This window comes from Tursiops truncatus, chromosome 3 (assembly GCF_011762595.2).
Source record: "Tursiops truncatus isolate mTurTru1 chromosome 3, mTurTru1.mat.Y, whole genome shotgun sequence".
In the NCBI taxonomy this organism is placed as follows: domain Eukaryota; kingdom Metazoa; phylum Chordata; class Mammalia; order Artiodactyla; family Delphinidae; genus Tursiops; species Tursiops truncatus.
This window is the reverse complement of record NC_047036.1, coordinates 154,842,230-154,868,800: the sequence shown is the minus strand read 5'-3', so window position 1 is coordinate 154,868,800 and position 26,571 is coordinate 154,842,230. Positions and strand designations below refer to the sequence as shown.

The 26,571-nt window shown below is 45.7% G+C and overlaps 1 protein-coding gene across 1 annotated transcript; it reads right to left on the bottom strand.

The window, feature by feature from the left end:
- Positions 1 to 11,976: 11,976 nt before the first annotated feature.
- GRM6 (glutamate metabotropic receptor 6) lies at positions 11,977 to 25,936 on the bottom strand. The gene is made up of 10 exons (XM_033855085.2): positions 25,454 to 25,936; positions 24,337 to 24,553; positions 23,975 to 24,110; positions 23,180 to 23,334; positions 21,547 to 21,687; positions 21,244 to 21,444; positions 19,310 to 19,455; positions 18,594 to 19,217; positions 15,573 to 15,884; positions 11,977 to 14,822 (listed from the first exon to the last, which is right to left on the bottom strand). Exons 1-10 carry the CDS (start codon positions 25,934 to 25,936, stop codon positions 14,625 to 14,627), a joined length of 2,613 nt encoding a protein of 870 aa, XP_033710976.1. The 3' UTR covers positions 11,977 to 14,624.
- Positions 25,937 to 26,571: the final 635 nt, after the last annotated feature.

Genomic DNA, 26,571 nt, shown 5'->3' with positions numbered 1-26,571 from the left:
ATTTTCAAGCTTGTCTTCATAGTAAGCAGGTTATTTTATTATTTTTTCTTGAAAATGTGGTCCTTTTTTTCCATGTGAATACTTCAAGGGAAGTCATCACTAGCTTTTGTTTAGTATAAAAAAGGAAAAAAGAAAGCTACAAAAAATAACCTTGGACTTAAAGGAAACCTAAGTCTGTCACTAGGAGTCTGGTTGAAGAATTCATATTTTTATAAAGGAAATAGAGTTCAGATTTTTCTACATAGCAGTTTTTAAAGAAGCAATGCTAGTGCAGGGGTTGAGAGGCTTATTTCCCAGGCTCAAAGTGATTTTGGGAAGGTGTAGCAGGTTATTTTTTTAATTTGTGTCTGATAATTTCAATATCTGGAGTATTTGCTCCAGATAGTTTTCTGCTGGTTGTTTATCATGGTGCTTTATTTCCCTCTTTGACTGATTACTTTTTGATGCTATGCTGTTCCTTGTTTTTGAATAACTATATTGGAGGAATTCTGAAGCCTAGTTGAAGGTGCATTCTTCCAGAGAAGATTTGCATTTGCCTGTGTGAAACACCTCATGATCTGGGATATTTTAGAACACTCAAGGGAGGTAATGGCTCTCTTCACTAATTTCTTGGATTGGATCCATTGTTTCTTGGATCCCATGTACACTTCTCTCTTGGTTTACCCTGTAGGTTTTGTTTGTTTTTTTATAAATTTATTTATTTATTTTTGGCTACATTGGGTCTTTGTTGCCACGTGCGGACTTTCTCTAGTTGTGGTGAGCAGGGGCTACTCTTTGTTGCAGTGCGTGGGCTTCTCATTGCGGTGGCCTCTCTTGGTTGCAGAGCACGGGATCTAGATGCGAGGACTTCATTAGTTGTGGCATGTGGGCTCAGTAGTTGTGTCTCACGGGCTTAGTTGCTCCGCGCCATGTGGGATCTTCCTGGACCAGGGCTCGAATCCATGTCCCCTGCATTGGCAGGTGGATTCTTAACCACTGCGCCACCAGGGAAGTCCCTACTATGTAGTTTTTGTTGGAGGATATCCTCCAAAAGCATTCTAAGGAAGCATGAGAGATGAACTTCATGTCCTTGCATGTCTGAATATGTCTTCATTCTGCCTTTGTTTCAGATTGGTAGTTGATTGATTATAGAATTCTAAGGGTGGGTGAGGGGCAGATGAATTTTTCTGTAATTAGGTTTGTAAATAATACCCTTGTTTCTAGTCCCCTGCCTCACCCCTGTACCCTGCCATGCCCTGCCCCTGTATCTAAGACCTCAGTCTTTGCGAGTCAATGTCTCTAAGAAAAAAATCTATCTTCTTCTCTCATCCCTGGTGAGTAGGTGTCTATTGGTGGCTTTCTGCATCTGGTGTGAATGTAGAGGTGTACTGTGTCATAGATGGACTTTCAAAATAACTCCCTGTTTTCTCTGCCCCTGCCCAGGCACACTCCCCCTCTTTTCTTTACCTACTACTTCTAAGCATTCAGTCTTTATGGGAGACTCTTGTGCAAATTAGCCCTCTCTGCTTTACATTTTCCATAGTACTGTTGCTTACTTTGTCCCTTTTTATACTCTCTTTGTTCATCTGAGTTTATATAATTTTTATACGTGTCATTTGAGTGGGGCCTTAAGTAGGTGAGAAGATAGGTGTGTGTTTAATTGGCCACTTAAACCAAAAGGCTATGTATCAGTTTACAGAGGTGAAGACAAAAGAAAAGTAGGCCTTTGTCATAGCTTTGTGTTATGCTATTTAGAACTGAAATTTGTTCTGTATGCACATGTCCACCCTCATTCTTTTCATGACATTATATTAAAAGTTGAAACGGGCATTAATATCCAGGGATCAACATTGAAACCTAACAGTATAGCAAATCAGAAGCTTTCCGTAGGTCAATACATTACATGGAAATTATCTTTTAGGCAAAGAATATCTAAAGTTGGAGTAGAATAGTTGTAAGTAGAGTCTGGCTTTCATGTAAACAAGGATATTCAGTAACCTGTTTCTGGAAAATATGTGTTTCCAGAAAACTAAGGTACATCATTTGGGAGAAATTGTGTAATAAGTTTTGAACATAAGGTGAAGTTAAATTTCAATCAGTTCTAATGGGGCCAATCTTGATTAGTTAATCATATTGCCTCTGATGTTACTGTATTATTATGAAGCGTTTGTATGAAAAAAATTCTGAGATGAATAAATACTGAATGAAAATTACTGGGCCTTAGTATCAGCAGAAGTAATTCCTCCACCTTAATGTTATTGTTCACACAGTTCTGTTATTTGTCCTAATACTAAGTTTTACCCAATTTGTTTTTTAGAGATGAGAATTGTTAAAAAATTAAGGGTTTAAATTTAATATATTTGCAAGTATTTTCTCCTGAGATTTGATTATGAATGTTCAGAATCACTGGGGATGAAAAAGATGAATGAGCCATGAACTATTAGAGGTCATTTGGTTTGATGGTCACAAGCAGCCACAATACATGAGGTGCCATGAGGAGATAAGAACAAATTGTTGTTGGAATTCACAGAAATGACAGAAGTCTTGGCAAAGGCTTCATGAAACTTGGTTACATACAGTAAGATCTTTAAAACTGAAATCACGTGGTAAGCAATGTGGAAGAAGCTATGCGTGGGTACTTTTGAAAGAGTCATGCTGTTTTTGTAGGGGTGATGTACTCAGAGACACAGACTTGCCTTTCATTTCTGGCATTTCCTAGGTGTGTTACTTGGGGCAAATCTTATATCTTCTAGTATTTAGTTTCTTTACTGATTAAAAAAAAGGAGCAGACCAGAGAATTTTAAATATCCTATCCACTTATATTATTTCTGCCATTCTTTGTCAATGAGGATGTAGTCTGAGAATGAATCTTAAAGGGCTTTTGTTACCAATGTTATGTGTTTGATCTTATTAAGTAGGCAGTGGGGATGGACTGGGATGATAAGAGAAGAGAAGGTCATGATTACGCATTTTCATTAGGGAAGTGATTTGTTAGCAAGGATGGTTATCAGGATTACCTGTGGAGGTGTTAAAAAATGTAGCTATTTATGTCTTTGGCCCTACTCCAACAGATTCTGTGGCAGGAAATTATTGTGGATACCTGAAGTTAGGGGGAGACTGGATCTTGAGAGTCCAGTTATGCAGCTGTTACTATAATTTGTGTGAGTTAAATGATAATATCGGTAAAGAAAGTGTCTATGGCTATTCTTTGAGAAGTAAGCCGTGATCCTCATCTTCATCCTCATCTTTTAGGTTTTCTTTAATCATCAACTTTTCTTACGCTTTCTAGTTGTTTTTATTCCTACCATCATAGAGTCACAGATGTGTTCACATCATAGGTAATATTCACTAAGCACGTACTATTGGTCAGGCTCTGTACACTTTACCTACATTATGCCAAGAAATTTATACAAAACCCCCAGGTTTGTGGGGATGGATGATTATCTATCAGCTAGATATGATTATCATACTCACATTATAGATGAGGCATCTGTGAGTTGTCCAAAGTCACAGTGTTAGAGTAACAGAAGTGTTTAAATGTGAAGTCTTTTTGAGTCTAGAAACCAAACCCTTAAACACTAAACTGCACTGCCATGGATTGGAGACTTTGTCACTCTGGCTGCCAAAGTCCTCCACTCACCTCTTCTCTCTCTTCCTTTTTATACACTTCCCAAAATATAAGGTGACATCAAAAGGTGTTTCTAAGAATGCTAGTGCATACGTGATTGAGAATAGTGTTATTTCAATGAATGAATGTGTCCACCACACTGGTCTGCATGTAATATACTCTGAAAAGACACATGCACAGAAGATGTTTCTCTCTCTCTTTTATTTTCCAACATCTTTATTGGAGTATAATTGCTTTACAATGGTGTGTTATTTTCTGCTTTATAACAAAGTGAATCAGCTGTACATATACCTATATCCCCATATCTCTTCCCTCTTGCGTCTCCCTCCCTCCCACCCTCCCTATCCCACCCCTCTAGGTGGTCACAAAGCACCGAACTGATCTCCCTGTGCTTTGCGGCTGCTTCCCACTAGCTATCGGTTTTACCTTTGGTAGTGTATACATGTCCATGCCACTCTCTCACTTTGTCCCAGCTTACCCTTCTCCCTCCCAGGGCCTCAAGTCCATTCTCTAGTAGGTCTGGGTTGTTATTCCCATCCTGCCCCTAGGTTCCTCATGACTTTTTTTTTTGGATTCCATATATATATGTCAGCATACGGTATTTGTTTTTCTCTTTCTGACTTACTTCACTCTGTATGACAGACTCTAGGTCCATCCACCTCACTACAAATAACTCAATTTCGTTTCTTTTCATGGTTGAGTATAATTCCATTGTATATATGTGCCATATCTTCTTTATCCATTCATCTGTCGATGGACACTTAGGTTGCTTCCATGTCCTGGCTATTGTAATAGAGCTGCAATGAACATTGAAGTACATGACTCTTTTTGAATTATGGTTTTCTCAGGGTATATGTCCAGTAGTGGGATTGCTGGGTCGTATGGTAGTTCTATTTTTAGTTTTTTAAGAAACCTCCATACTGTTCTCCATAGTGGCTGTATCAATTTACATTCCCACCAACAGTGCAAGAGGGTTCCCTTTTCTCCACACCCTCTCCAGCATTTATTGTTTGTAGATTTTTTATGATGGCCGTTCTGACTGGTGTGACATGATATCTCATTGTAGTTTTGATTTGCATTGCTCTAATGTTTAATGATGTTGAGCATTCTTTCATGTGTTTGTTAGCAGTCTGTATATCTTCTTTGGAGAAATGTCTCTTTAGGTCTTCTGCCCATTTTTGGATTAGGTTGTTTCTTTTTTTGATATTGAGCTGCATGAGCTGTTTATATATTTTGGAGATTAATCCTTTGTCAGTTGCTTCATTTGCAAATATTTTCTCCCATTCTGAGGGTTGTGTTTTCATCTTGTTTATGGTTTCCTTTATTGTGCAAAAGCTTTGAAGTTTCATTAGGTCCCATTTGTTTATTTTTGATATTATTTCCATTTCTATAGGAGGTGGGTCAAAAAGGATCTTGCTGTGATTTATGTCATAGACTGTTCTGCCTATGTTTTCCTCTAAGAGTTTGATAGTGTCTGGCCTTACATTTAGGTCTTTAATCCATTTTGAGCTTATTTTTGTGTATGGTGTTAGGAAGTGTTCTAAATTCATTCTTTTACATGTAGCTGTCCAGTTTTCCCAGCACCACTTATTGAAGTGGCTGTCTTTTCTTCATTGTATATTCTTGCCTCCTTTATCAAAAATAAGGTGACCATATGTGTGTGGGTTTCTCTCTGGGCTTTCTACCCTGTTCCATTGATCTATATTTCTGCTTTTCTGCCAGTACCATACTGTCTTGATTACCATAGCTTTGTAGTATAGTCTGAAGTCAGGGAGTCTGATTCCTCCAGCTCCGTTTTTTTCCCTCAAGACTGCTTTGGCTCTTCAGGGTCTTTTGTGTCTCCACACAAATTTTAAGATTTTTTATTCTAGTTCTGTAAAAAATGCCATTGGTAATTTGATAGGGATTGCATTGAATATGTAGATTGCTTTGGGTAGTATAGTCATTTACTCAATATTGATTCTTCCAATCCAAGAACATGGTATATCTCTCCATCTGTTGGTGTCATCTTTAATTTCTTTCATCAGTGTCTTATAGTTTTCTGCATACAGGTCTTTTGTCTCCCTAGGTAGGTTTATTCCTAGATATTTTATTCTTTTAGTTTCAGTGGTAAATGGGAATGTTTCCTTAATTTCTCTTTCAGATTTTTCATCATTGGTGTACAGGATTGCAAGAGATTTCTGTGCATTAATTTTGTATCCTGCAACTTTACTAAATTCACTGATTAGCTCTAGTAGCTTTCTGGTGGCATATTTAGGATTCTCTATGTATAGTATCATGTCATCTGCAAACAGTGACAGCTTTACTTCTTCTTTTCCAATTTGTATTCTTTTATTTCTTTTTCTTCTCTCATTGCCGTGGCTAGGACTTCCAAAACTATGTTGAATAATAGTGGTGAGAGTGGACATCCTTGTCTTGCTCCTGATCTTAGAGGAAATGCTTTCAGTTTTTCACCATTGAGAATGATGTTTGCTGTCGGCTTGTCGTATATGACCTTCATTATGTTGAGTTAGGTTCCCTCTATGCCCACTTTCTGGAGACTTTTTTATCATAAGTTGGTGTTGAATTTTGTCAAAAGATTTTCCTGCATCTATTGAGTTGATCTTATGGTTTTTCTTCTTCAATTTGTTAATATGGTGTATCACACTGATTGGTTTGCATATATTGAAGAATCCTTGCATACCTGGGATAAATCCCATTTGATCATGGTTGGATTCTGTTTACTAGCATTTTGTTGAGGATTTTTGTATCTATATTCATCAGCAATATTGGTCTGTAATTTTCTTTTTTTGTAGTATCTTTGTTTGCTTTTGGTATCAGGGTGATGGTGGCCTCATAGAATGAGTTTGGGAGTGTTCTTTCCTCTGCAATTTTTTAGAAGAGCTTGAGAAGGATGGGTGTTAGGTCTTCTCTAAATGTTTGATAGAATTCTCCTGTGAAGCCATCTGGTCCTGGACCTCTGTTTGTTAGAAAATTTTTAATCACAGTTTCAATTTCATTACTTGTGTTTGGTCTGTTTATATTTTCTATTTCTTCCTGGTTCAATCTGGGAAGGTTATACCTTTCTAAGAATTTGTCCATTTCTTCCAGTTTGTCCATTCTATTGGCATAGAGTTGCTTGTATTAGTCTCTTAGGATGCTTTGTATTTCTGCGGTGTCTGTTGTAAGTTCTCCTTTTTCATTTCTAATTTTATTGATTTGAGTCCTCACCATCTTTTTCTTGATGAGTATGGCTAATGCTTTATCAATTTTGTTTATCTTCTCAGAGAACCAGCTTTTAGTTTTATTGATCTTTGCTATTGATTACTTTGTTTCTATTTCATTTATTTCTGCTCTGATCTTTATGATTTCTTTCCTTCTGCTAACTTTGGTTTTTGTTTGTGCTTCTTTCTCTAGTTGCTTTAGGTGTAAGGTTAGATTGTTTACATGAGATTTTTCTTGTTTCTTGAGGTAGGCTTGTATTGCTATAAATTTCCCTCTTAGAACTGCTTTTGCTGCATCCCATAGGTCTTGGATCATCGAGTTTTCATTGTCATTTGTCTCTAGGTATTTTTTGATTTCCTCTTTGATTTCTTCAGTGATTTCTTGGTTGTTTAGTAATGTACTGTTTAGCCTCCATATGTTTGTGTCTTTTACGTTTTATTCCCTGTAATTGATTTCTAATCTCATAGCGCTGTGGTCAGAAAAGATGCTTGATATGATTTCAATTTTCTTAAATTTACTGGAGCTTGAGTTGTGACCCAAGATGTGATCTATCCTGGAGAATGTTCCATGCGCACTTGAGAAGAAAGTGTAATCTGCTGTTTTTGGATGGAATGTCCTATAAATATCAATTAAATCTATCTGGTCTATTGTGTCATTTAAAGCTTCTGTTTCCTTATGAATTTTCCCTTTGGATGATCTGTCCATTGGTATAAGTGAGGTGTTAAAATCCCCCACTAATTTTTTTTTTTTTTTTTTTTTTGTGGTACATGGGCCTCTCACTGTTGTGGCCTCTCCCGTTGCAGAGCACAGGCTCTGGATGTGCAGGCTCAGCAGCCATGGCTCACGGGCCCAGCCGCTCCGCAGCATGTGGGATCCTCCCAGACCGGGGCACGAACCCGTGTCCCCCGCATCAGCAGGCGGAGTCTCAACCACTGCGCCACCAGGGAAGCCCCCCCCACTATTATTGTGTTATTGTTGATTTCCTCTTTTATAGCTGTTAGTAGTTTCCTTATGTATTGAGGTGCTCCTATGTTGGGTGCATATATATTTATAATTGTTATATCTTCTTCTTGGATTGATCCCTTGATCATTAGGTAGTGTCCTTCTTTGTCTCAAGTAACATTCTTTATTTTAAAGCCTGTTTTATCTGATATGAGTATTACTACTCCAGCTTTCTTTTGATTTCCATTTGCATGGAATATCTTTTTCCATCCCCTCACTTTCAGTCTGTATGTGACCCTAGGTCTGAAGTGGGTCTCTTGTAGACAGCGTATATATGGGTCTTGTTTTTTTTTCCATTCAGCAAGCCTGTGTCTTTTGGTTGGAGCATTTAATCCATTCACTTTTAAGGTAATTACCAATATGTATGTTCCTATGACCATTTTCTTAATTGTTTTGGGTTTGTTTTTGTAGGTCCTTTTTTTTTTCTTGTGTTTCCCACTTAGAGAAGTTCCTTTAGCATTTTTTGTAGAGCTGCTTTGGTGGTGCTGAATTCTCTTAGCTTCTGCTTATCTGTAAAGCTTTTGATTTCTCCATCAAACCTGAATGAGATCCTTGCCGGGTAGAGTAATCCTGGTTGTAGGTTCTTCCCTTTCATCACTTTAAATATATCATACCACTCCCTTCTGGCTTGTAGGGTTTCTGCTGAGAAATCAGCTGTTAACCTTATGGGAGTTCTCTTGAATGTTATTTGTCATTTTTCCATTGCTGCTTTCAATAATTTTTCTTTGCCTTTAATTTTTCCCAATTTGATTACTATGTGTCTCAGCTTGTTTCTCCTTGGGTTTATCTTGTATGGGATTCACTGAACTTCCTGGACTTGGGTGGCTATTTCCTTTCCCATGTTAGGGAAGTTTTTGACTATATTCTCTTCAAACATTTCCTCTGGTCCCACCTCTCTCTCTTCTCCTTCTGAGACCCCTATAATGCGAATGTTGTTGCCTTTAATGTTGTCCCAGAGGTCTCATAGGTGGTCTTCATTTCTTTTCTTTTTTTTCCCCTTTATTCTGTTCCACAGCAGTGAATTCCACCATTCTGTCTTCCAGGTCACTTATCCGTTCTTCTACCTCAGTTATTGTGCTATTGATTCCTTCTAGTGTAGTTTTCATTTCAGTCATTGTATCTCTGTTTGTTTGTTCTTTAATTCTTCTAGGTCTTTGTTAAACATTTCTTGCAGCTTCTTGATCTTTGCCTCCATTCTTTTTCCGAGGTCCTGGATCAACTTCACTGTCATTATTCTGAATTCTTTTTCCAGAAGTTTGCCTATCTCCACTTCATTTAGTTGTTTTTCTGGGGTTTCATCTTGTTCCATCATCTGATACATAGCCCTCTGCCTTTTCATCTTGTCTATCTTTCTGTGAATGTGTTTTTTGTTCCACAGGCTGCAGGATTGTAGTTCTTCTTGATTCTGCTGTCTGCCCTCTGGTGGATGAGGTAATCTAAGAGGCTTGTGCAAGTTTCCTGATGGGAGGGACTGGTGGTGAGTAGAGCTGAGTGTTGCTTTGGTGAGCATAGCTCAGTAAAACTTTAAACTGCTTGTCTGCTGATGGTTGGGGCTGGGTTCCCTCCCTGTTATTGTTTGGCCTGAGGCAACCCAACACTGGAACCTACCTGGCTCTTTGGTGGGGCCAATGGCAGACTCTGGGAGGGCTCATGCCAAGGAGCACTTCCCAGAACTTCTGCTGCCGGTGTCTGTGTTCTCATGGTGAGCCACAGCTACCCCCTGCCACTGCAGGAGACCCTCCAACACTATCAGGTAAGTCTGGTTCAGTCTCACTGCTTCTTCCCCCTGGGTCCCAATGCACACACTACTTTGTGTGTGCCCTCCAAGAGTGGAGTCTCTGTTTTCCCATGTCCTGTCAAAACCCTGCCATCAAATCCTGCTTGCCTTCAACGTCTGATTCTCTAGTAATTCCTCCTCCCGTTGCTGGACCCCCAGGTTGGGAAGCCTGTCATGGGGCTCAGAACCTTCACTCCAGTGGGTGGACTTCTGTGGTATAAGTGTTCTCCAGTTTGTGAGTCACCCACCCAGCAGTTATGGGAATTGATTTTATTGTGATTGTGCCCCTCCTATCATCTCATTGTGGCTTCTCCTTTGTCTCTGGATGTGGGGTATCTTTTTTGGTGAGTTCCAGTGTCTTCCTGTTGATGATTGTTCTGCAGTTACTTGTGATTCCGGTGCTCTCACAAGAGGGAGTAAGCACACATCCTTCTATTCCACCACCTTGAACCAATCTGGGAGCCATTTCTTAAAATATATGTCTTGACATTATGCATACACACACACGCACACACACACACACACATCCTATTAGGTATAAGTTAGATAGTTAGTAAGATGATAAGATAGATAGATAGATCTATCCATCTATTTTTTTAGCCTTTCTATCTATATCTATACATACTATATATTTTCTCTATCTCTATCTCTATCTAATCTATCTATCAGCGTTCTCCACAGAAACCAATATGTTCTATTGGTTCTGCTTCTCTGGAGAACTCTGACTGATATACCTCACCTACCTTTCTCACATTGTTTCCTCCACTTGCCCTGCTGCAACCGCACCAGCCTCTTGACTGGGTCTTCAGACACACATGCATGCCCTTGCCCTAGGGCTTCTGCACTGGCCGCTCCATCCACTAGACCCTTCTTCCCCCAGATAATTCCATGGCTCACTCTCCACTTCCTTCAAGTTCCACCTTCTCAAGGAAGCTTATACTAACCACTTTATTTAAATTGCAGCCCATCCCCTCTAGTCTTTCCCTTTCTCCCTATCCTGCTCTGTTTTCTTTTTTCCACAGCACTTTATCACCTCCTAACATATTTCATAATTTATTTGTGTTACATTTGTTTATTGTTTGTCTCCACAACTAGGATGTAAGTTCCATGAAGGAGACAATCCTTGTCTATTTTATAGACTGATGTATCCCAGGTGCTTAGCACAGAGGAAATACCCAATGATAATTGTTGGAGCAGCAATGAATGAGCAGTCTGTGGAGATCAGTGAATCAGAGGGCTAGTGGGTCTGAGAGGGGTGATGGGACTTGTCAGCTGAGGACTTTGCTTAATGAATGGGGTCTGCATGGACAGTGATTGGTAGGACTAGGAGGGTCAGTAGTAGGTAAATGGGGTCAATGGCTTGGGCATCTCTGTGGAGATCTTTAAGGAGACTGGCTATGGGAGAGGCTAATTATCTTGCCCAAAGTCACCCATCTAGTAAGTGGCAGAGCTGGAATTGATCTCAAGATGTCTTAACCTCAGTGTTGTACAAGTCAAGATGTGAAAGCTGAGTGAAGGAAGTATACAGGGGCAGGGGCAAGACAAGGTCTGCGGATCCTGGAAATTTTCCCTGTGTAGCAAATCAGAATGGGGAAAAAACTAGAAAGTTGATACTACAGGTAAATTCAGCACTCAAGAGCTCTGGTAGAATAACCTAATGATGCTTAATCTGTCAGATTATATCAGTGAACAGTGCATGAGGCCATGATTCTCTAGACTAGTGCACCCTTCCTGCAATTTCTGCTTCTGAGTCTACAGGTAAATATGAGAATGAATCACAGCCTGATGCAGGTGTTGGGAGAGGGCAGGACCCACAGCAATGTTCCTATAAGTGTGGGGAGCTGGTGCCCTGGCATGATGATTTTGATACTGGTGTGTAGGATGAGAGGGGGGAAAATACAGAAAGCAGAAAGACTAAAGTTTTGCAATAGTAATCCATGAATGAAGTGATGAGGCTAAAAACGTCCAAACCCAGTCCCATCACCATTAGTGCCTCTCTCTACCTTTCTTTGCCTTTTCCATCCAATCCTCCCACTCAGTCTTCCCCTTTCAGAGCTGCAGCCCATCTTGATTCCTACTCTTTCCTCCACAGATTAAAATGTCATCTCTGAAACTCCCAACCTACTTGTCATAGCTTTCAGTACTCTGCTCTGTCCACACTGGAGCAGATTTCTCCCCTCAAAGCCCAAGAGGTAGGAAATGTTTACACTTAGGAATTTTTCATATTTAGAGGCAAAGACGTCAATATAACAGTATTCCTGAAGAGGTTTCCTTCTATAAAATGTTTCACTTGGAGTTATCATTTTATTCCATTTTACAGGGAGTCTTGCAAGTTAATAACTATATACAAAAGGAACAGAAAACCCAAGTCAAACGTTTGGGAAAATTTACATTTATTTACAGAGAAATTACTGAATAAAGTGAGAGACAATGAATGTAATGAATTTGGGAGAAATTTCCAAAGACCACAAAATGTAATAAATGTGACAAAGTTGTAATAAATGTTATAAATGTGTCCACTAAAAACCACACTAGTGAAAATGCATAAGAGTATAAGTAATATAAAAAAATCCCTCCTGTACAAGTCTCAACACATTGAACATAGTGAATAAAAGCTTATAACAAAATGTAATCTTACTCTGCTTTAGAGAACTCACACTGGAGAGAAATACTGTGACTGTAATGTGGAAAAGCCTCCAACCAGAACCCCGTTTTCACTGGAACATATAATCCATACTGGTGAGAAATCATTCAAGGACAATGAATGTAAGAAAGCCTATAGGTATATCCTGGCTCTTATTCAACAGAAAATGAAACACATAGGCAGAATGCCTTATAAATTCCACAAATTTGGGGGAAAAACTTTTTTCAGGGGTTCAAATTGATTGATTGGACATCGGAGAAGGCAAACTATGCATGCAAAGAGCATGGAAAAACCTTCAAGGATTTGTCAACCCCCACTGAACATCAAAGAAATGATCCAAGGTAGAGACATTATGTACACACTGAGTGTGGAAAAGCCCTCTTCCAAGAGTCAGAACTTTTTGTACACATTAGAGAATTCAGAAAGGAGAGAAATCTCACAAATGTACTAAATATGACAATGCCTTTATCAATAGAGGATGCCCCCACTGCACACAAAATGGTGCATGCATCTTCTACAAGTGGACTGAATGTGAGAAGGCCCAGAAGAAGACGACAGAACTCACTGTGCATCAAAGAATCCACATCAGAGAGACCAGTCTGAATGAATGTGGGGGTATATGAAAGTCTTCAGCAGGAAACCAGGACTCTAAGTCTGAAACTTCACATGGGGAGGAAACCTCTAAATGTGGAAAAGCTTTTACTAAGAAATCATCCAAAATCTAAGTCACAGAGTTCAGAGTGGGTAAAACCACAAAAATGTAAAAACTGTGGAAAAGTTTTCAACTAGAAGTCAAGACTCACGGCACATCAGAGAATTCATACCAAGAGAAACACCAAGAAAATAATAAATACAGGAAAACCTTCATTCAGAGATCAGAGCTCATTGTTCTCTAAGAGTTAATATAGGTGAAAAACCCTATCAAAGCACTAATGTGGAAAAGCCATCAGTAAGAAAACACACCTCATTGTACATCAGGAAACCCACACAGGAGCGAACCTGTATGAAATAATGAATTTTGGTAAGCATCCAGCAATATATGAAATGTCATAGTTCACACTGTGGAGAATTCCTAGGAATGCAACAAATGTGAGGAAGGAGAATCTGTACACCAAAAATGTTATTCTGAGGAGAAGCCCTATTAAAGAATGCAGAAACACCTAGTCCCAAGGTCAAAATGGATTACGCAGAGACTCTGTCTAAGGAAGAGTCTCCATGTTGTATGAAGTGTTGTTGATCTTCAAAATCAGTTCCAGACATTAGATACTAGAGAATTCATACTGATAAATAAAAAGAGTCAATTTAACAAATTTAAATTCTATCCCAGGGAAATAAAATTCCATTAACTTAAACTGAACTTCTTGTTAAAAAAAGATTAATGAAAAATGCATTTGAAGTCCAAGCATCTTCCTTCCCATGCCTCATGCTTGCCTTTCGAAGGGGATCTCCCCAGGAAATATTGGAAGAGAACAGTTTTGATGTTCATCCTAAGTTTTCCACTTGGAATTAATCTTCACCATGGACACAACTCTCTCTGTCACTGGTCCCAACCTAGAACTTGTGAACACCATCCCTTACAGGCATCAGAGGAGGGCAAACACCACCCTTGCTAGTTTATTCTCACACCCCTACCACCACACAAGTGTATCTGATTTTCTTAAAGTTCAGGGTTCATTTAAGGGAATACACATGGGAAAGGAAAAAAAAGCAGTTCTCTAAGTATGACATCCCCCAGATCCCAGGAGAAAAGATCTCGAGGAAAAGACCCTGCCACAAATAATCTCATGGGAGCATGCCAGTTCCCTCTGCTCATTCCCCTGCCCTGTGCAGGCCCATCTTCTCTCACAGGGCTCTCATCCAAGGCTCGATCCCTCTGTACCAGCAAAATATTTACCCAAGCCCAAGTTAGTCCAAAATACAGACCCACAGAGCTCTTGTGGAAACTGCTCCTCCCTGACCCCAACCCTGAATTTCATTCTGGGGTCTACATATTCTCACATGCTGCCCAATCCCCAAATTCTGGTGGTTGATCAAGGGGTGGAAATCCACTCACACTGGGCCAAGCCCAGGGCTTCATCATGATCTCTGAACTTCAAATCAGTGAGTATAAGTTTAGTCCCTCTCCAGAGTAGGATTCTCTCAGTGGCTGTTTCCCACCATGAGTAGAAAGTCTGGTCTGCAGTGAGGAAGTATGATGCCATCATGCACAGAAAAACAGAAAAAGGTGTCCTGTGGGTCCAGGCCAGCTCCATCTTGGTGGCCGTGGCCTTTGTGGACTCCCCACCCTGATTGCTCACTGCAGATCTGGGCTCTTCACAGCTTCCACCATGAAGCAAGGAAAAGAAAAGAACAGAGGACGGGGAGCAATTGTCCCATTCATTCCTTACTTGCTACTTGGGGGCCTCTGTGCCTTCACCCTTGGGTGGGGCTGCCACTGTGGAGGTTGTCTTGAGGCTCCGTTTCCGCTTCTGCACGTTCTGCTCCGGGTGAAACAGGATGACGTAGGTTTTGGGTACATAGAGCATGCCGAGGGACACCGATGCACTCAGGCTTAAGGACACAGTCAGTGTGGTGGTTTGGATGTAGATCTAGGCCACAGAGGAAGGGACCAGGTGGGACTCAGCCCAGGTCTCTCCCGCCCTCCACCCCCACACAGCCTGGAAGTGAGTCTATTTCAGTCAAGTGACTGGGAATGAGCACTCAATAAAGGAGAGCAGTGTAAGCAAAGGCCCCGTGGCATGAAGAACTGGTAGTCACTGTTTGGCTCTGGTATAGGCAGGAAGAAGGGTAAACGACACAGGACTGAGTGGACAAGTGATCAAGGGAAGTGAGAGGTTCATTCACAGAGAGCAACACCTGGGGAAATGGTCCATATGCCTAAAAAGTGCTAGAGAATGTTAATGAATGAATGAACATGTTTTCAAATGTACAAATGAATGGATGAACCAAACCTGAATAAAGGAGCAAGTAGGCAAACAAAGGGAAGATGGAGGTGAATAAACAAATGCTCCACTGTACACATGAATAAATGACTGTCAAACAAATAGACCGACAGATGAATGGATTGGCAGATATAAAGTATATGAAAAGATAATTGAATAAAATAAAGTTAATTGATGGTTGGAAGAAGCATGGATGAAAAAAATGAATGAATAAACAATGGAAAGGGGACTAAGAGAACAACTGGAGGGAGACTGGAAAGACAAATGAGTACATGAATTAATCAGCCAACCAAGCAAGCATTCATATGGGTGGCCCAGCTCTGGGAATAATCGAGCCCTTCCGTGGACAGGCAGGAAATAAACGAGGTCATGAAACTGACGGGGGACCCAGATTACCTTTTCAGCTGACTGGGCAGTGCCAAAGAAGATAGGCACAAAAGCCAGCCAGATGATGCAGGTGGTGTACATGGTGAAGCCAATGGGCTTGGCCTCATTGAAGGTCTCAGGCACGCCACGGGCCTTGATGGCATACACCGTGCATGTGACCATGAGCAAGAGGCTGTAGCCCAGGCAGCCGACAAGGGACAGATCTGACATGTCGCACTTGAGCACCCCTCTGGCCTGCTCTGGTTCCACCGTCCGCTGCTCTTCATAGTCAATCACACTGTGTGGGGGCTGGGCGCCCATCCAGGCCATCACTCCCACCACCTGCAGGAGCCAACATGGTATCAAGGACACACCCAGCCTCACCCTTGACTGAGATCTCTAGCAGGTTAGGGTCACTTTTAGGCTCCTGGCCTATTGAGTGGGATGCTCAGGCCTGAGAGCCACTGTGGAGAGGGGAGGGTTGTCCAGGAGGGGAGTGCCTGGGCAAAGGCCTGTGACACAGGCAGGTGGAGAGAAGGGGTTGCAGTGGAAGTATGTGCTGGGGACATCTGGGCTGATTGGGGAAGGGGCCCTGTATGTCCTCTTCCTGTATTTCAGCCATTACCACCACCGTTTACTGAGCCCAGCAAGGTGCAGTGACTGCAGGCAGGGGCTCTGGAAAGGTGACCCTAATCACATCTCCTCTATCTACCGAATGGGAACCCTCATAATCTGTTATGAAGACATGATGCCAGCTTGGGGGAGGAGTCAGTGCATGTCCCACTGATTAGGAACCAGGCCCAGCAGAAATGTTTCCCTTCACAACTGTCCAGGGAGGCAGTATCATGTATTCTGTAGGTGGGGAAAACACTAGCTGTATCTAATCTAGCAATATGGCAAACCAAGTTCCTGAGGACCCCCTTCCTTCTCCAGATCCAGAACACTGTTGAACAAGATATAATGAAATTGTGTGTGAATGCATAGTGAGGCTCAAAATATAGAGGCACTGAATGGAGAGCAGTAAGAATGTGAACTGATGCCAGGTGGCCAGGGAGGTCAGAGTCAGACACAGGCCCTAACAAGGAGAAGATGGAGTATGAATTCCTTCACAGTGAGGGGAGACATGACCTTGAGCCAAGGGAAGCTGGGGAGTAGGAACTAAGACACCTGCATAAAGGTGGGACCCTGGAAGGGCCGTCCCCTACATTTGTCCAGGTGGTTCACTGCACAAGATGCTTGACTTGGGAGGAGTGGGGCTGAAACCTAGCCAACACTTCAGCGCCATACTGGGCACCTGGAGTAGGGCCATGTGATCCTAGAGGAAAGAATGCTTTTTAAATAATTTGCACACCCAGAAGGAACACCTTTTTGTGATTCTCCCAAAGGCAGCAGCCCCATGAACAAGGGACTAATAAAATAAAACTCCACCCACTGTCCAGGAAGGAAGCATGGAGGCTCCTCTTAGAAATCCTCTAGCTGGGGGGGAAAGTTGCCCAAGAGAAACTAAAACCCAAGGCCTATGATACACGGGAGTAGCAACCAAAATGCGCCCCACTGAATTTGCAACCCACGTACTTGGTAAAAGAATTAGCATCCAGTACAGATAACAAAAGCCTACAAAATAATAGAAAGTGAGCAAAGCACAGGAAGAGGCACAGGCACATCACAGAAGAGGAAGTACAAAGGCTAGCTGCACTAGTAAGTAGAGACAAATTAAAACAATGAGATACCATTTCACATCCATCATATTGCTGAATAACCTTGTAAAGTTGAAGGTGTGCATCTTTGAAAAGATTTGGGATTTCTAGAAAGAGAGGTATAATGTGGAGAGTCCATAGGTGAGCCGGATGGGGGTACTGAATGCAGTCTAAACATCTCTATCCTGGGGCAAGAGGTGCCACGGGGGTTTCAGGCAGGAAGCAGTGAGGTGCTTTCTGAGGATGGGCTGTGCACTGAGATTCCGGCCCTGACAGAGGACGCTCAGACCCTGCTATGTGTCAGAAAATGGCAGCACCTTCCAGTTGTGAAGAATTGCATGGACTGAGGCCCATGGGTGGGAATGACCATGTTATATGCAGAGCTGGGTAGGAAGAAGGGCTCTCCTGGGGTGGAGAGTGAGCCGTGTCCAAATGAGCTGAGCATGGGCCATCCAGCTGGCCCTGAGAACTGGGCTGGCTCTGCAATGTCATACAATGTCACACACACTTGTCTCTTAGCACCCTTTACACAGAAAACATCCAGTGCTTTCCAGACCACAGGAGCCATTTCCAATGTTGTAATATTACCATCTCAGAGAAAACCCTAAAGGAACTCTGCTTTTGCTGCACATACAGCATGAAATTCTGGCCATCAATGGAATTGGATGCTTCACTCCACATAGTATCATTAGACCCTGTGCCTCTTATCCAAGTTACCCAGTGACTGGGCAGCAGGAACTGCCTTTATGGAAACAGATTCTCTGCTTGGGGGAAATTTATCAGATTCTCTTTGCCCTGGGAGCCAAATTATGGAAGAGCACGTTCACTTTATGAAAATAATTTCACTGTTTTACAGAAAAATAACAGGATGCTTGCACTCCCCACCTTACTGATCCATTTTCCTTCAAGGATGAAGCAGGAGGAAACAGCTGCTCCTAAATGAGTTCTTCTAGTTACAGAAATAGTAGCGCCCTATCTCCTGGGACTTTTTCTTTTTTTTTTTTAAACATAGAGGCCAAAATAGAAGAGGGACTCTGATTTTTTTTTTTTTTTTTTTTTTTTTTTTTTTTTGCGGTACGCGGGCCTCTCACTGTTGTGGCCTCTCCCGTAGCGGAGCACAGGCTCCGGACGCGCAGGCTCAGAGGCCATGGCTCACGGGCGCAGCCGCTCCGCGGCATGTGGGATCCTCCCGGACCGGGGCACGAACCGTGTCCGCTGCATTGGCAGGAGGACCCTCAACCACTGCGCCACCAGGGAAGCCCGGGACTCTGAGTTTTAAGGTGGAGGTCAGTCCCGTACCCCCAGCCCCGACCCCGTTTGCCCACCCCGTCACTCTGGGAGCCCAAGGACTCACCTGCACGGAGGTGAAGCTGAAGGTGATGACGAGCTGCGAAGTGGGGCTGATGAAGGGTGGGGGCGTGACCGAGCGCTTCCCTTGCTCAAAGATGCGGTAGATGCGGTTGGTCTTCGTGAGCAAAGCAGAGTAGCTGAGGGTGGTTCCCAGGCCGAGGAAGAGCCTGCGGGCAGCGCAGACAGCCGCCCCGGGCTCAGCCACCATGAGGAAGGTGACCGTGTAGATGAGGAAGATGCCGGTGAGGAGGACGTAACTGAGCTCGCGGCCAGAGGCCCGGACTATGGGCGTGTTGTTGTGCCGCACGAAGGTGGCCACCACTGTGGTGGTGGCCATGATGCCCAGCACGGCCAAGAGGAGGGGCGGGGCCGCCCAGGGCGAGGACCAGGACAGGCGGACCACTGGCGTGGGGCGGCAGCCCGTGTGGTTGTGCGTGGGCCTCATGTCCCCGGGGCAGGCCTCGCAAGTGAACTCGTCCACCTGGAAGCGGTACCCGTCGCAGGCCTCACAGTGCCAACAGCAGGGGACGCCCTTCACCATCTTTTTCCGCTCTCCCGGCCCACAGGGGAGGCTGCACTGAGACTCGGGCACCTCTCGGGGGTCTCCCGACCACTGCAGGGCTTCCACCTGGGACACAGGGGACACCGGGACCTGTGACTCCCACCCCCAGGAAGGTGGGTCCGCCTCCCTGTGCCCAGAGCTCATCCCGTGCCACTCACATCCAGTCTGAGGGTCTCCGCCCACTGGCCCACAGCCTGGTAGCTGCCACTGCCCGCACTGCCATTGGTCACCTGGTACTGGAAGATGTCGTATCGCCCGGGTGCATCCCCGTTCTCATTGAACATCACAGGGGTTCCTGCGCTGCCTGGAAGGAGAGCCTGTCATCCTCAGCTGGTTCTCGAGCCCATCAAAGGCCCAGCCAGGACAAAGGAAGAGCTTAGCAAGCACGTGAAAAGGTGCTCAGCATCACCTATCATCAGGGAAATTCGGATCAAAACCACAGTGAGATACCACCTCACACCCACTTAGGATAGCCACTGTCAAAACAACAGAAAGTAAGTGTTGGCAAGTGTATGGAGACATTGAAACCCTATACTTCACTGGTGGGAATGCAAAATGATGCAGTCAGTGTGGAAAATAATATGGTGGTTCCTCAAGAAATTAAACAGAATTACCACACAATCCAGCAATTCCTTTTCTAGCTATATACCCAAAATAATGGAAAGCAGGGACTCAAAGAGATATTTGTACACTTATGTTCACAGCAGCATATTCACAGTAGCTAAAATGCGGAAGAAACGCAAGTGTCCATCAACGGATGAACGGATAAGCAAATTGTGGTCTATACATACAATGGAATATTATTCAGCCTTAAAAAAGAAGGAAATTCTGACACATTCTACAACATGGATGAACCTTGAGAACATTATGATAAGTGAAATAAGCCACTCACAAAAGGACAAATCCTGTGTGATTCCACTTATATGAGGTACTTAGAGCAGTCAAATTCATAGACAAAATGTAGAATGCTGGGGGAGGGGGAGATGGGGAGTTAGTGTTTAATGAGTACAGAGTTTCAGTTCTGCACAATGAAAAGAGTTCTAGAGGTTGACTGCACAACAATGTACACCACTAAACCGTACACTTAAAAATGGTTAAGATAGTAAAGATTACACTATGTGCATGTTACCACAATTTAAAAAGAAATAAGAAAGAGCTTAACTGTGCAGGCGAGAGGATGAGTTCAGACTTACAAAGGTACTGATTTGAACAATCAGTGTGCCTTATTTCTTTTAGAAGCTTGTTCTACCAGCTTGCAGAGCTGTTCTGGAGTACTATTAAGTCATGCTCTTTATTTATTTATAACTTTTTGGCCATTGGCATGAGGGATCTTAGTTCCCTGACCAGGGATCGAACCTGTGTCCCCTGCAGTGGAAGCACAGAGTCTTAACCACTGGACCGCCAGGGAAATCCCTAAGTCACGCTCTTTAACGGAGAGCTTGGCAGAGGAAAGGTGCTCAACATTTGGTGGAAGAAGAGAGTTCTTAATTTACTAAAGGATAGTAATTGAACACAATGCGAAGCCCCCCCAGCAAACCATAAGCACGGCTGAGTCCATCTGGGCCTTTTCAGAAACCCTTATTCTGAGCCTTGACCATGTGCCAGGCCCTCCACTCGTATTGGAGGGACACAGACTCATGCCTTGTGCTCAGGCAGCACAGGGCCTGGCTGGGGAGGCATTCGGAAGCCTGAGACTCGGAGTGGGCTGCCTGTCCACTGTGTAAGCAGTGCCTTTGCACAGTCTGCACTGTGCCCCGTGCGTGCCCTCAGAGACCAGACGACTACAAACTCCGTGCAATCGAGAGGAGAGTTGTGTGTGACCCTCTGAGGGATCCAGGCAGAAGGGGCCACAGAGAAGTTCCCCAACACCTGGAATTTGCAGCCTGTAGCAGGAGGTACTGAAGCCTGGAGAAGGAGGGGTGTTAAAAACTGTTCCCCAGAACTTGGCTTGAGCCTCCAGCTCTCAGGCCCAGATGCTCCCACTATACTCTTCTGCTCTCCCATTCCTTCCATCCTGAGTCGTCCCAGGTCCCAAGAACTCCATCCCAGCAGGCTTCCCCTCATTCACGTAGGGGCTCTGGCTCCCACTCACCATTGAAACGTACAGCTCGAATATACTGAAGCAGTGTCCGCCCGTCGGTGGGCTCCATTGCCGGGCACAGGCCTGTGTGCCCGGGGCAGAGAGCCTGGTGCATGCTGTGGAGGGCGTGGGCAATGGCGTACACAGCATCAATCACAAACTGCACCTTCCCTTCCTGCTCGTAGGCAGAGTCCCGGCCGATGCGTTCCTCACCTGTCCTAGGGATGCCCAGAGGAAGTGTGCCTGGCTCCCAGATGCCCAACCTGGCCTCCCACCTTCTCCCTCACCACCCTCGCCACCCTGGGCAGCTCTCACCTGTGCATTTGCGGGTGGAATCGTCTGACTGGGTACCTGAGCTGGTCAGTTTGCAGTTAAAATTCTCTTCCCAGAACTCAGCAAACCAGATGTTCCGGCGGTTGTTCTCCAGGGAGCGAGTCATGAAGTACTGGTCAAATCCTGAGAGACAGGGAAGGAGGGAGGGGGCTGGCAACAGTCTGAGCTAGCCACAGCTCACTACTTGTGTCCCTTCACCGCTTGCTCACTTTGCAGCTGGGGATACCCATGTGACCAACTTCTGGCCTGGCCAATGAGTTCAAAGCCATCTAGGGACTCCACGGTAAATTTGCATCCTGATACAAGCTCAGAGCCTCACCACATGAGAGAATTTTTTGCTGCCTTTTCTTTCCTGGTTAGGATGCTGCTATGAAGATGTAATGGGTGGAGCTTCAGCAGCCACTTTGTGAATAAAACACCACAATCAAGAAGGCACATGGGACTTCCCTGGTGGCGCAGTGGTTAAGAATCTGCCTGCCAGTGCAGGGAACATGAGTTCGAGCCCTGGTCCAGGAAGACCACATGCCGCGGAGCAACTAAGCCCGTGTGCCACAAATACTGAGCCTGAGCTCTAGAGCCTGCGAGCCACAACTACTGAAGCCCGCATGCCTAGAGCCCGTGCTCTGCAACAAGAGAAGCCACCTCAATGGGAGGCCCATTCACCGCAACGAAGAGTAGCCCCCGCTCACCACAACTAGAGAAAGTCCGCATGCAGTAACAAAGACCAACCGCAGCCAAAAATAAATAAATAAATAAATTCATTAAAAAAACAAAAACAAAAACAGGTTGACTTTTAAAAAATAGAAGGCATATGGCAACTACAGAGGATGGGGGAACAGAAGGGGAGACAGAGCTCAGGGCTCTGAGAACATCATTGACTCACTGCCCCAAGCATGAAGTTGCCCCTACTTTGAAACCTCATGCCTTGTAATGAAATGCCTTTATTGCTAAAACCACTCTCAGTCTAGTCTGTTGCCTGCAACTGAATGCATTCTAAGGGAAAGAAAGAGTGTAAGGGTGGGTGTACACCTCCCAAAGGCTGGGAGCCCCTGCAAGTCAGGGCTCAGCATTTACAAGGGTCTGCACTTCATAAAATACCCCGAAGTGCCTCATCAAAGCATGTTCAGTTTAGCCTTTGGGGAAATGAGCAATCCTAGTGTAAAGTGGCCATCTTTCCTGCATTCTTCCAGATATTCACAGGCGGGATGGTGGAGGAGGGGTGGAGAGGAAGGCCTCATTAATTGATCAACAGGACAGTACGACCCACATCCTTGGTTTCTATCCCTCCCACAGTCACCCTCAAATTAGAGTGCCTTTGGCAGAACCAGGAATACAGGCATTGAATTAACACAAAACTAAACAAACAAACAAAACCTAACAATTCTTCACCCTGTAGAGTGGGATGTGCATTTCCTCACCTGCCAATTCATTCAAACACTGCTTGGAGGGATGTATTCACAGAATCTCAGAATTCTAGAATCTGGGAATCCTAGAAGGGACCCTGGATCATGGTACAATTTTATAGAAGGGGAAAATGAGCACCCCCAAGAGGGGATCATGGGGAAGGATAAATATGGGTGGGAGATGCAGTGGGGAAGGGCGTTCCCCCACTCACCATCAATAGAGGCCCTCTTGGGCAGGATGGTGATGGCTCCCACGGCCACGTCCTCCAGGTTCAGGATGGGTGAGATCTTGGCTCCCCAGCTGTCTGAGCCAACCCACAGGAAGTAGCTGGTCAGGTTGGCCTGGCGTGCAGCCTCCAGGACCCTCCTGGTAAGGATAGGGTAGGGGTGAGCGAGGGCCGGAGAGCCTCCTCCAACTTAACTCTGGTCACTTTCCATTCTTCTCTCTCCATCTACCCCATTCTGCATCACTCATCAGACCCTTTGTTTATCAGGAAAGGTAGGATGTAGGGAGTTTAGGACACTTGCCCTGGGTTTTTCAGGTAGTAAAGTGTCCACCCAGGCTCTGACCCCAGGCCTGCCCTCTTCTTCTGTGCACCATAGTCCACTGCATGCTGTCTTTAAGAAGGGCCTACCTTCTCTTGCTGGGGCTCATGGCCTTCTGCTGATACCCTCCTACCCCTGGGAGTCCTTCCCTGACAGCTCATTTTCTGCACTTACATGCGCCCACCAGTCTCTCTCCCACTGTTAATTATAGAAACAGACATATATTCTCGTGTTTCCCTGGCTAGGTTTGGAGCATCTTCACCCAGACCAGGCCTGGTTCATTTCTGGGGGCACCAGGCAGAGAGGTGGCAGTAGAAAAGGTATGTGGGGGCAGGAAGGTAAGGGGAAGTGAGAAAGAGGGAAAGGAGGATGTACGTGGCTGGGATATGTGAGAAGAGGCGGCAGGGTCTTCAAGGACAGCCTCTGAAGAACACGGTGATTGAACATGCCATCTGTCCCACCTGATGTCATCCTCGTTGGCAAAGATGATGATGCCCCGGGCATTTGGTGTCTCCATGAGTCTCCTGATCACCTTATTGAATTCTCCTGGCTTTGGCTCCCTGGGAATCTTGATGGACTGGGCAATACAGACCCCCCCTGGGTGTCGGAGATGCCAAAGTCAGCTGCGGTCCCACCCATTCACCCACCAGGGCCACCACCACTCATGCCTGTGGCAGGGGCTGAGTCTTCCAAAGGACCCCCACAGGGGGCACCATCCAGGCTCCCCATCATGAACCCAGTGCCCTACCTCACTGCTTATGCCCTGTCCAACAGACCCTCTATAGGGTCCTTCATGCCTCAGACCCCCCTGCCCCAAGCTCACCAGCCTCTCGGGAGATCTGCACAAAGGCGTCAACCCCACTCTCGCCATAGTTGCCCTCGGAGGCCAGCGTGGACACGTAGTTCCATCCCAATGCCCGCACGATGTCCACCATGGCCTGGGCCTGGTAGGAGTCAGGTGGCACCACGCGGGAGAAGAAGTCATAGCGTGTGGAGTCACTAAGCTCAGGGGCCGTGGAGGCGTAGCTGATCTGGGGTATCTGGAGTGGGGAAGGACACCAGGGCTGTGAATGGAGGGTCAGTGACCCTAGGCAGGGAGGGCAATGAGGACCCAGGACAGGGACGTTTGGGGTTACAGTGCTGGGGGCAAGCTGGAACAGCCACAAAGAGAGGCCAGGAGGGGCAGATCCGGCAGGAGAGCTGGGGAGGGGTTATTTGATTGAAGGGTGTGTCTGGACTAATGGAGGGGCCTGTTTAGAACTGGGTTTATCTGTGTGCATTAGAGTGATTAATAGCAGGGATTACAGCTGAGCTGATCCAGGAGAAGGAGTGCGGGCAGTAAGTGTGAAAGCAGAGTGGAGAACGGTGGCTGGGGAGGCTGGGAAGAGGGCGGCTAGCAGAGAAGAGGGTGTATCCCTCATGTTAAAGAAAAACTCACGAGCAAAAAAAAAAAAAGAAAGAAAACAACAAAACACACACACACATAAAAGGGAGCATGTGGGAGCTGGTATGAAGGTCAGAGAGGGGGAGGTTCTGGAAGAAGCGGGCTGGAGCTGGTCTAGGGAAGACAGAGATGTTTGAAGCTGAAACAGAAAGGAAGGGTGGAGTGTGAAGACGTTATGGAAAGGAGAGGGGAAGAGAGAGACAGGGAGATGGAAAGAGAAAATCAAGAAGAAAGACAAAGAAAGAGGGAAAATGAGAGAAAACGAGGCAGAGAAACGCTCATGGGCTACAGTGCAATTAATGGACGACTTAGTTACCCCGGGCACTCTAGACGCTTTAATTCCGAACAACCTTCCCAGACAGGCTTGCGTCTGGCCCAGGGGACAAGGTTTCTTTGCGAACTAGAGTGATTCTCGCAAGGAGGCCAGACCTCAGCCACGCCCAGGGCAAGGACGAGGGAGAGAAGCTGCAACCCAGGCGCTCCCCCGGGCCCTCACCGCAAACAGGCGCAGCACGTTGGCGACCATGATGGAGACGGAGCTGGCCGAGGCGCCCACGACAGCCACCACGCGCTCAGGGGGCGCGGCGCGCACCGGGGGGACGCCGCCTGGGCAGCGCACGGCTGCCTCGTCGCCGTCGCCGCGGCCGCGGATCAGCGCCTGCACGAAGCTCAGCGCCTGCTCCAGCGCGTACGTGTCCCGCGAGCAGGTGTCGAGCAGCCGCGCGCCCAGGCGCACCCCGGGCAGCAGCTCGGGGTCGGCGTTCACGCGGTCCAGCGCGTACAGCATGGCCTCGAGCCTGTGCACTCCCTGCTCCTTCTTCAGCGGCCCGCACGCTCTGCCCGCCGCGCCCCGCGCGTGCACCGGGAACAGGCCGCCCAGCGTGAGGCCGCCCGCCAGGCGCACCGAGCCCGCGGCGCCCGCCACGCCCGCCTGCGCCAGCGTCAGCAGCAGCGTCAGTAGCGGCAGGATCCCGGCCATCGGCTCGGGGACTGCGGGAGGAAGACGGGGTGGGGACGGGAACAGAACGGGAGAACGCTCTGAGCGCCCGGCAGAGGAAGGACCCGGGTCGGCGGAAAGGCGAGTGAGCCCCAAGCCTTGGGGAGAGGGGAGGCGCGCAGTATATAAATACTGGCCGAGTCAGCTGGAGAAGTTATGAAGCATCAACTCGGCCAGCCTTCCCGGGCCACCTGGCTCTCACACCCTCTGAACCTCATCACCTGGGTCCCCCCTGCTCGACCACTGGCTCCAGTCCTACCCCTGCCCTCCCCGACAGCCCTGGGCCGCTCTTACTGGGAGTCCACCCCCAGCGCACACCCAGGCCCCCTCTGTAGCCACACTCACCCGCGCCAGCCGCTGTCGGTTCAGGACGGGACAGTGACAGATGCCGAGGGCCCTGAGGGAGAGAGGATTTAAGGATTCTGGGGAAGGGATGAGAGGCCGCCCTGAGGGCGGAGACCCGTCCTGAGCAAGGCGTGTGCGCAGGACTGGCTCTCTCCACATCTCCTTTCCCTCCCTTTCCTACTCCCTGGGTCTGTTTCTTTCCTGTCTTTGGATATGTGTCTGACATACACACTCTGTCCTTTTCTGTCTTCTGGTCTCTCTATTTCTCATCT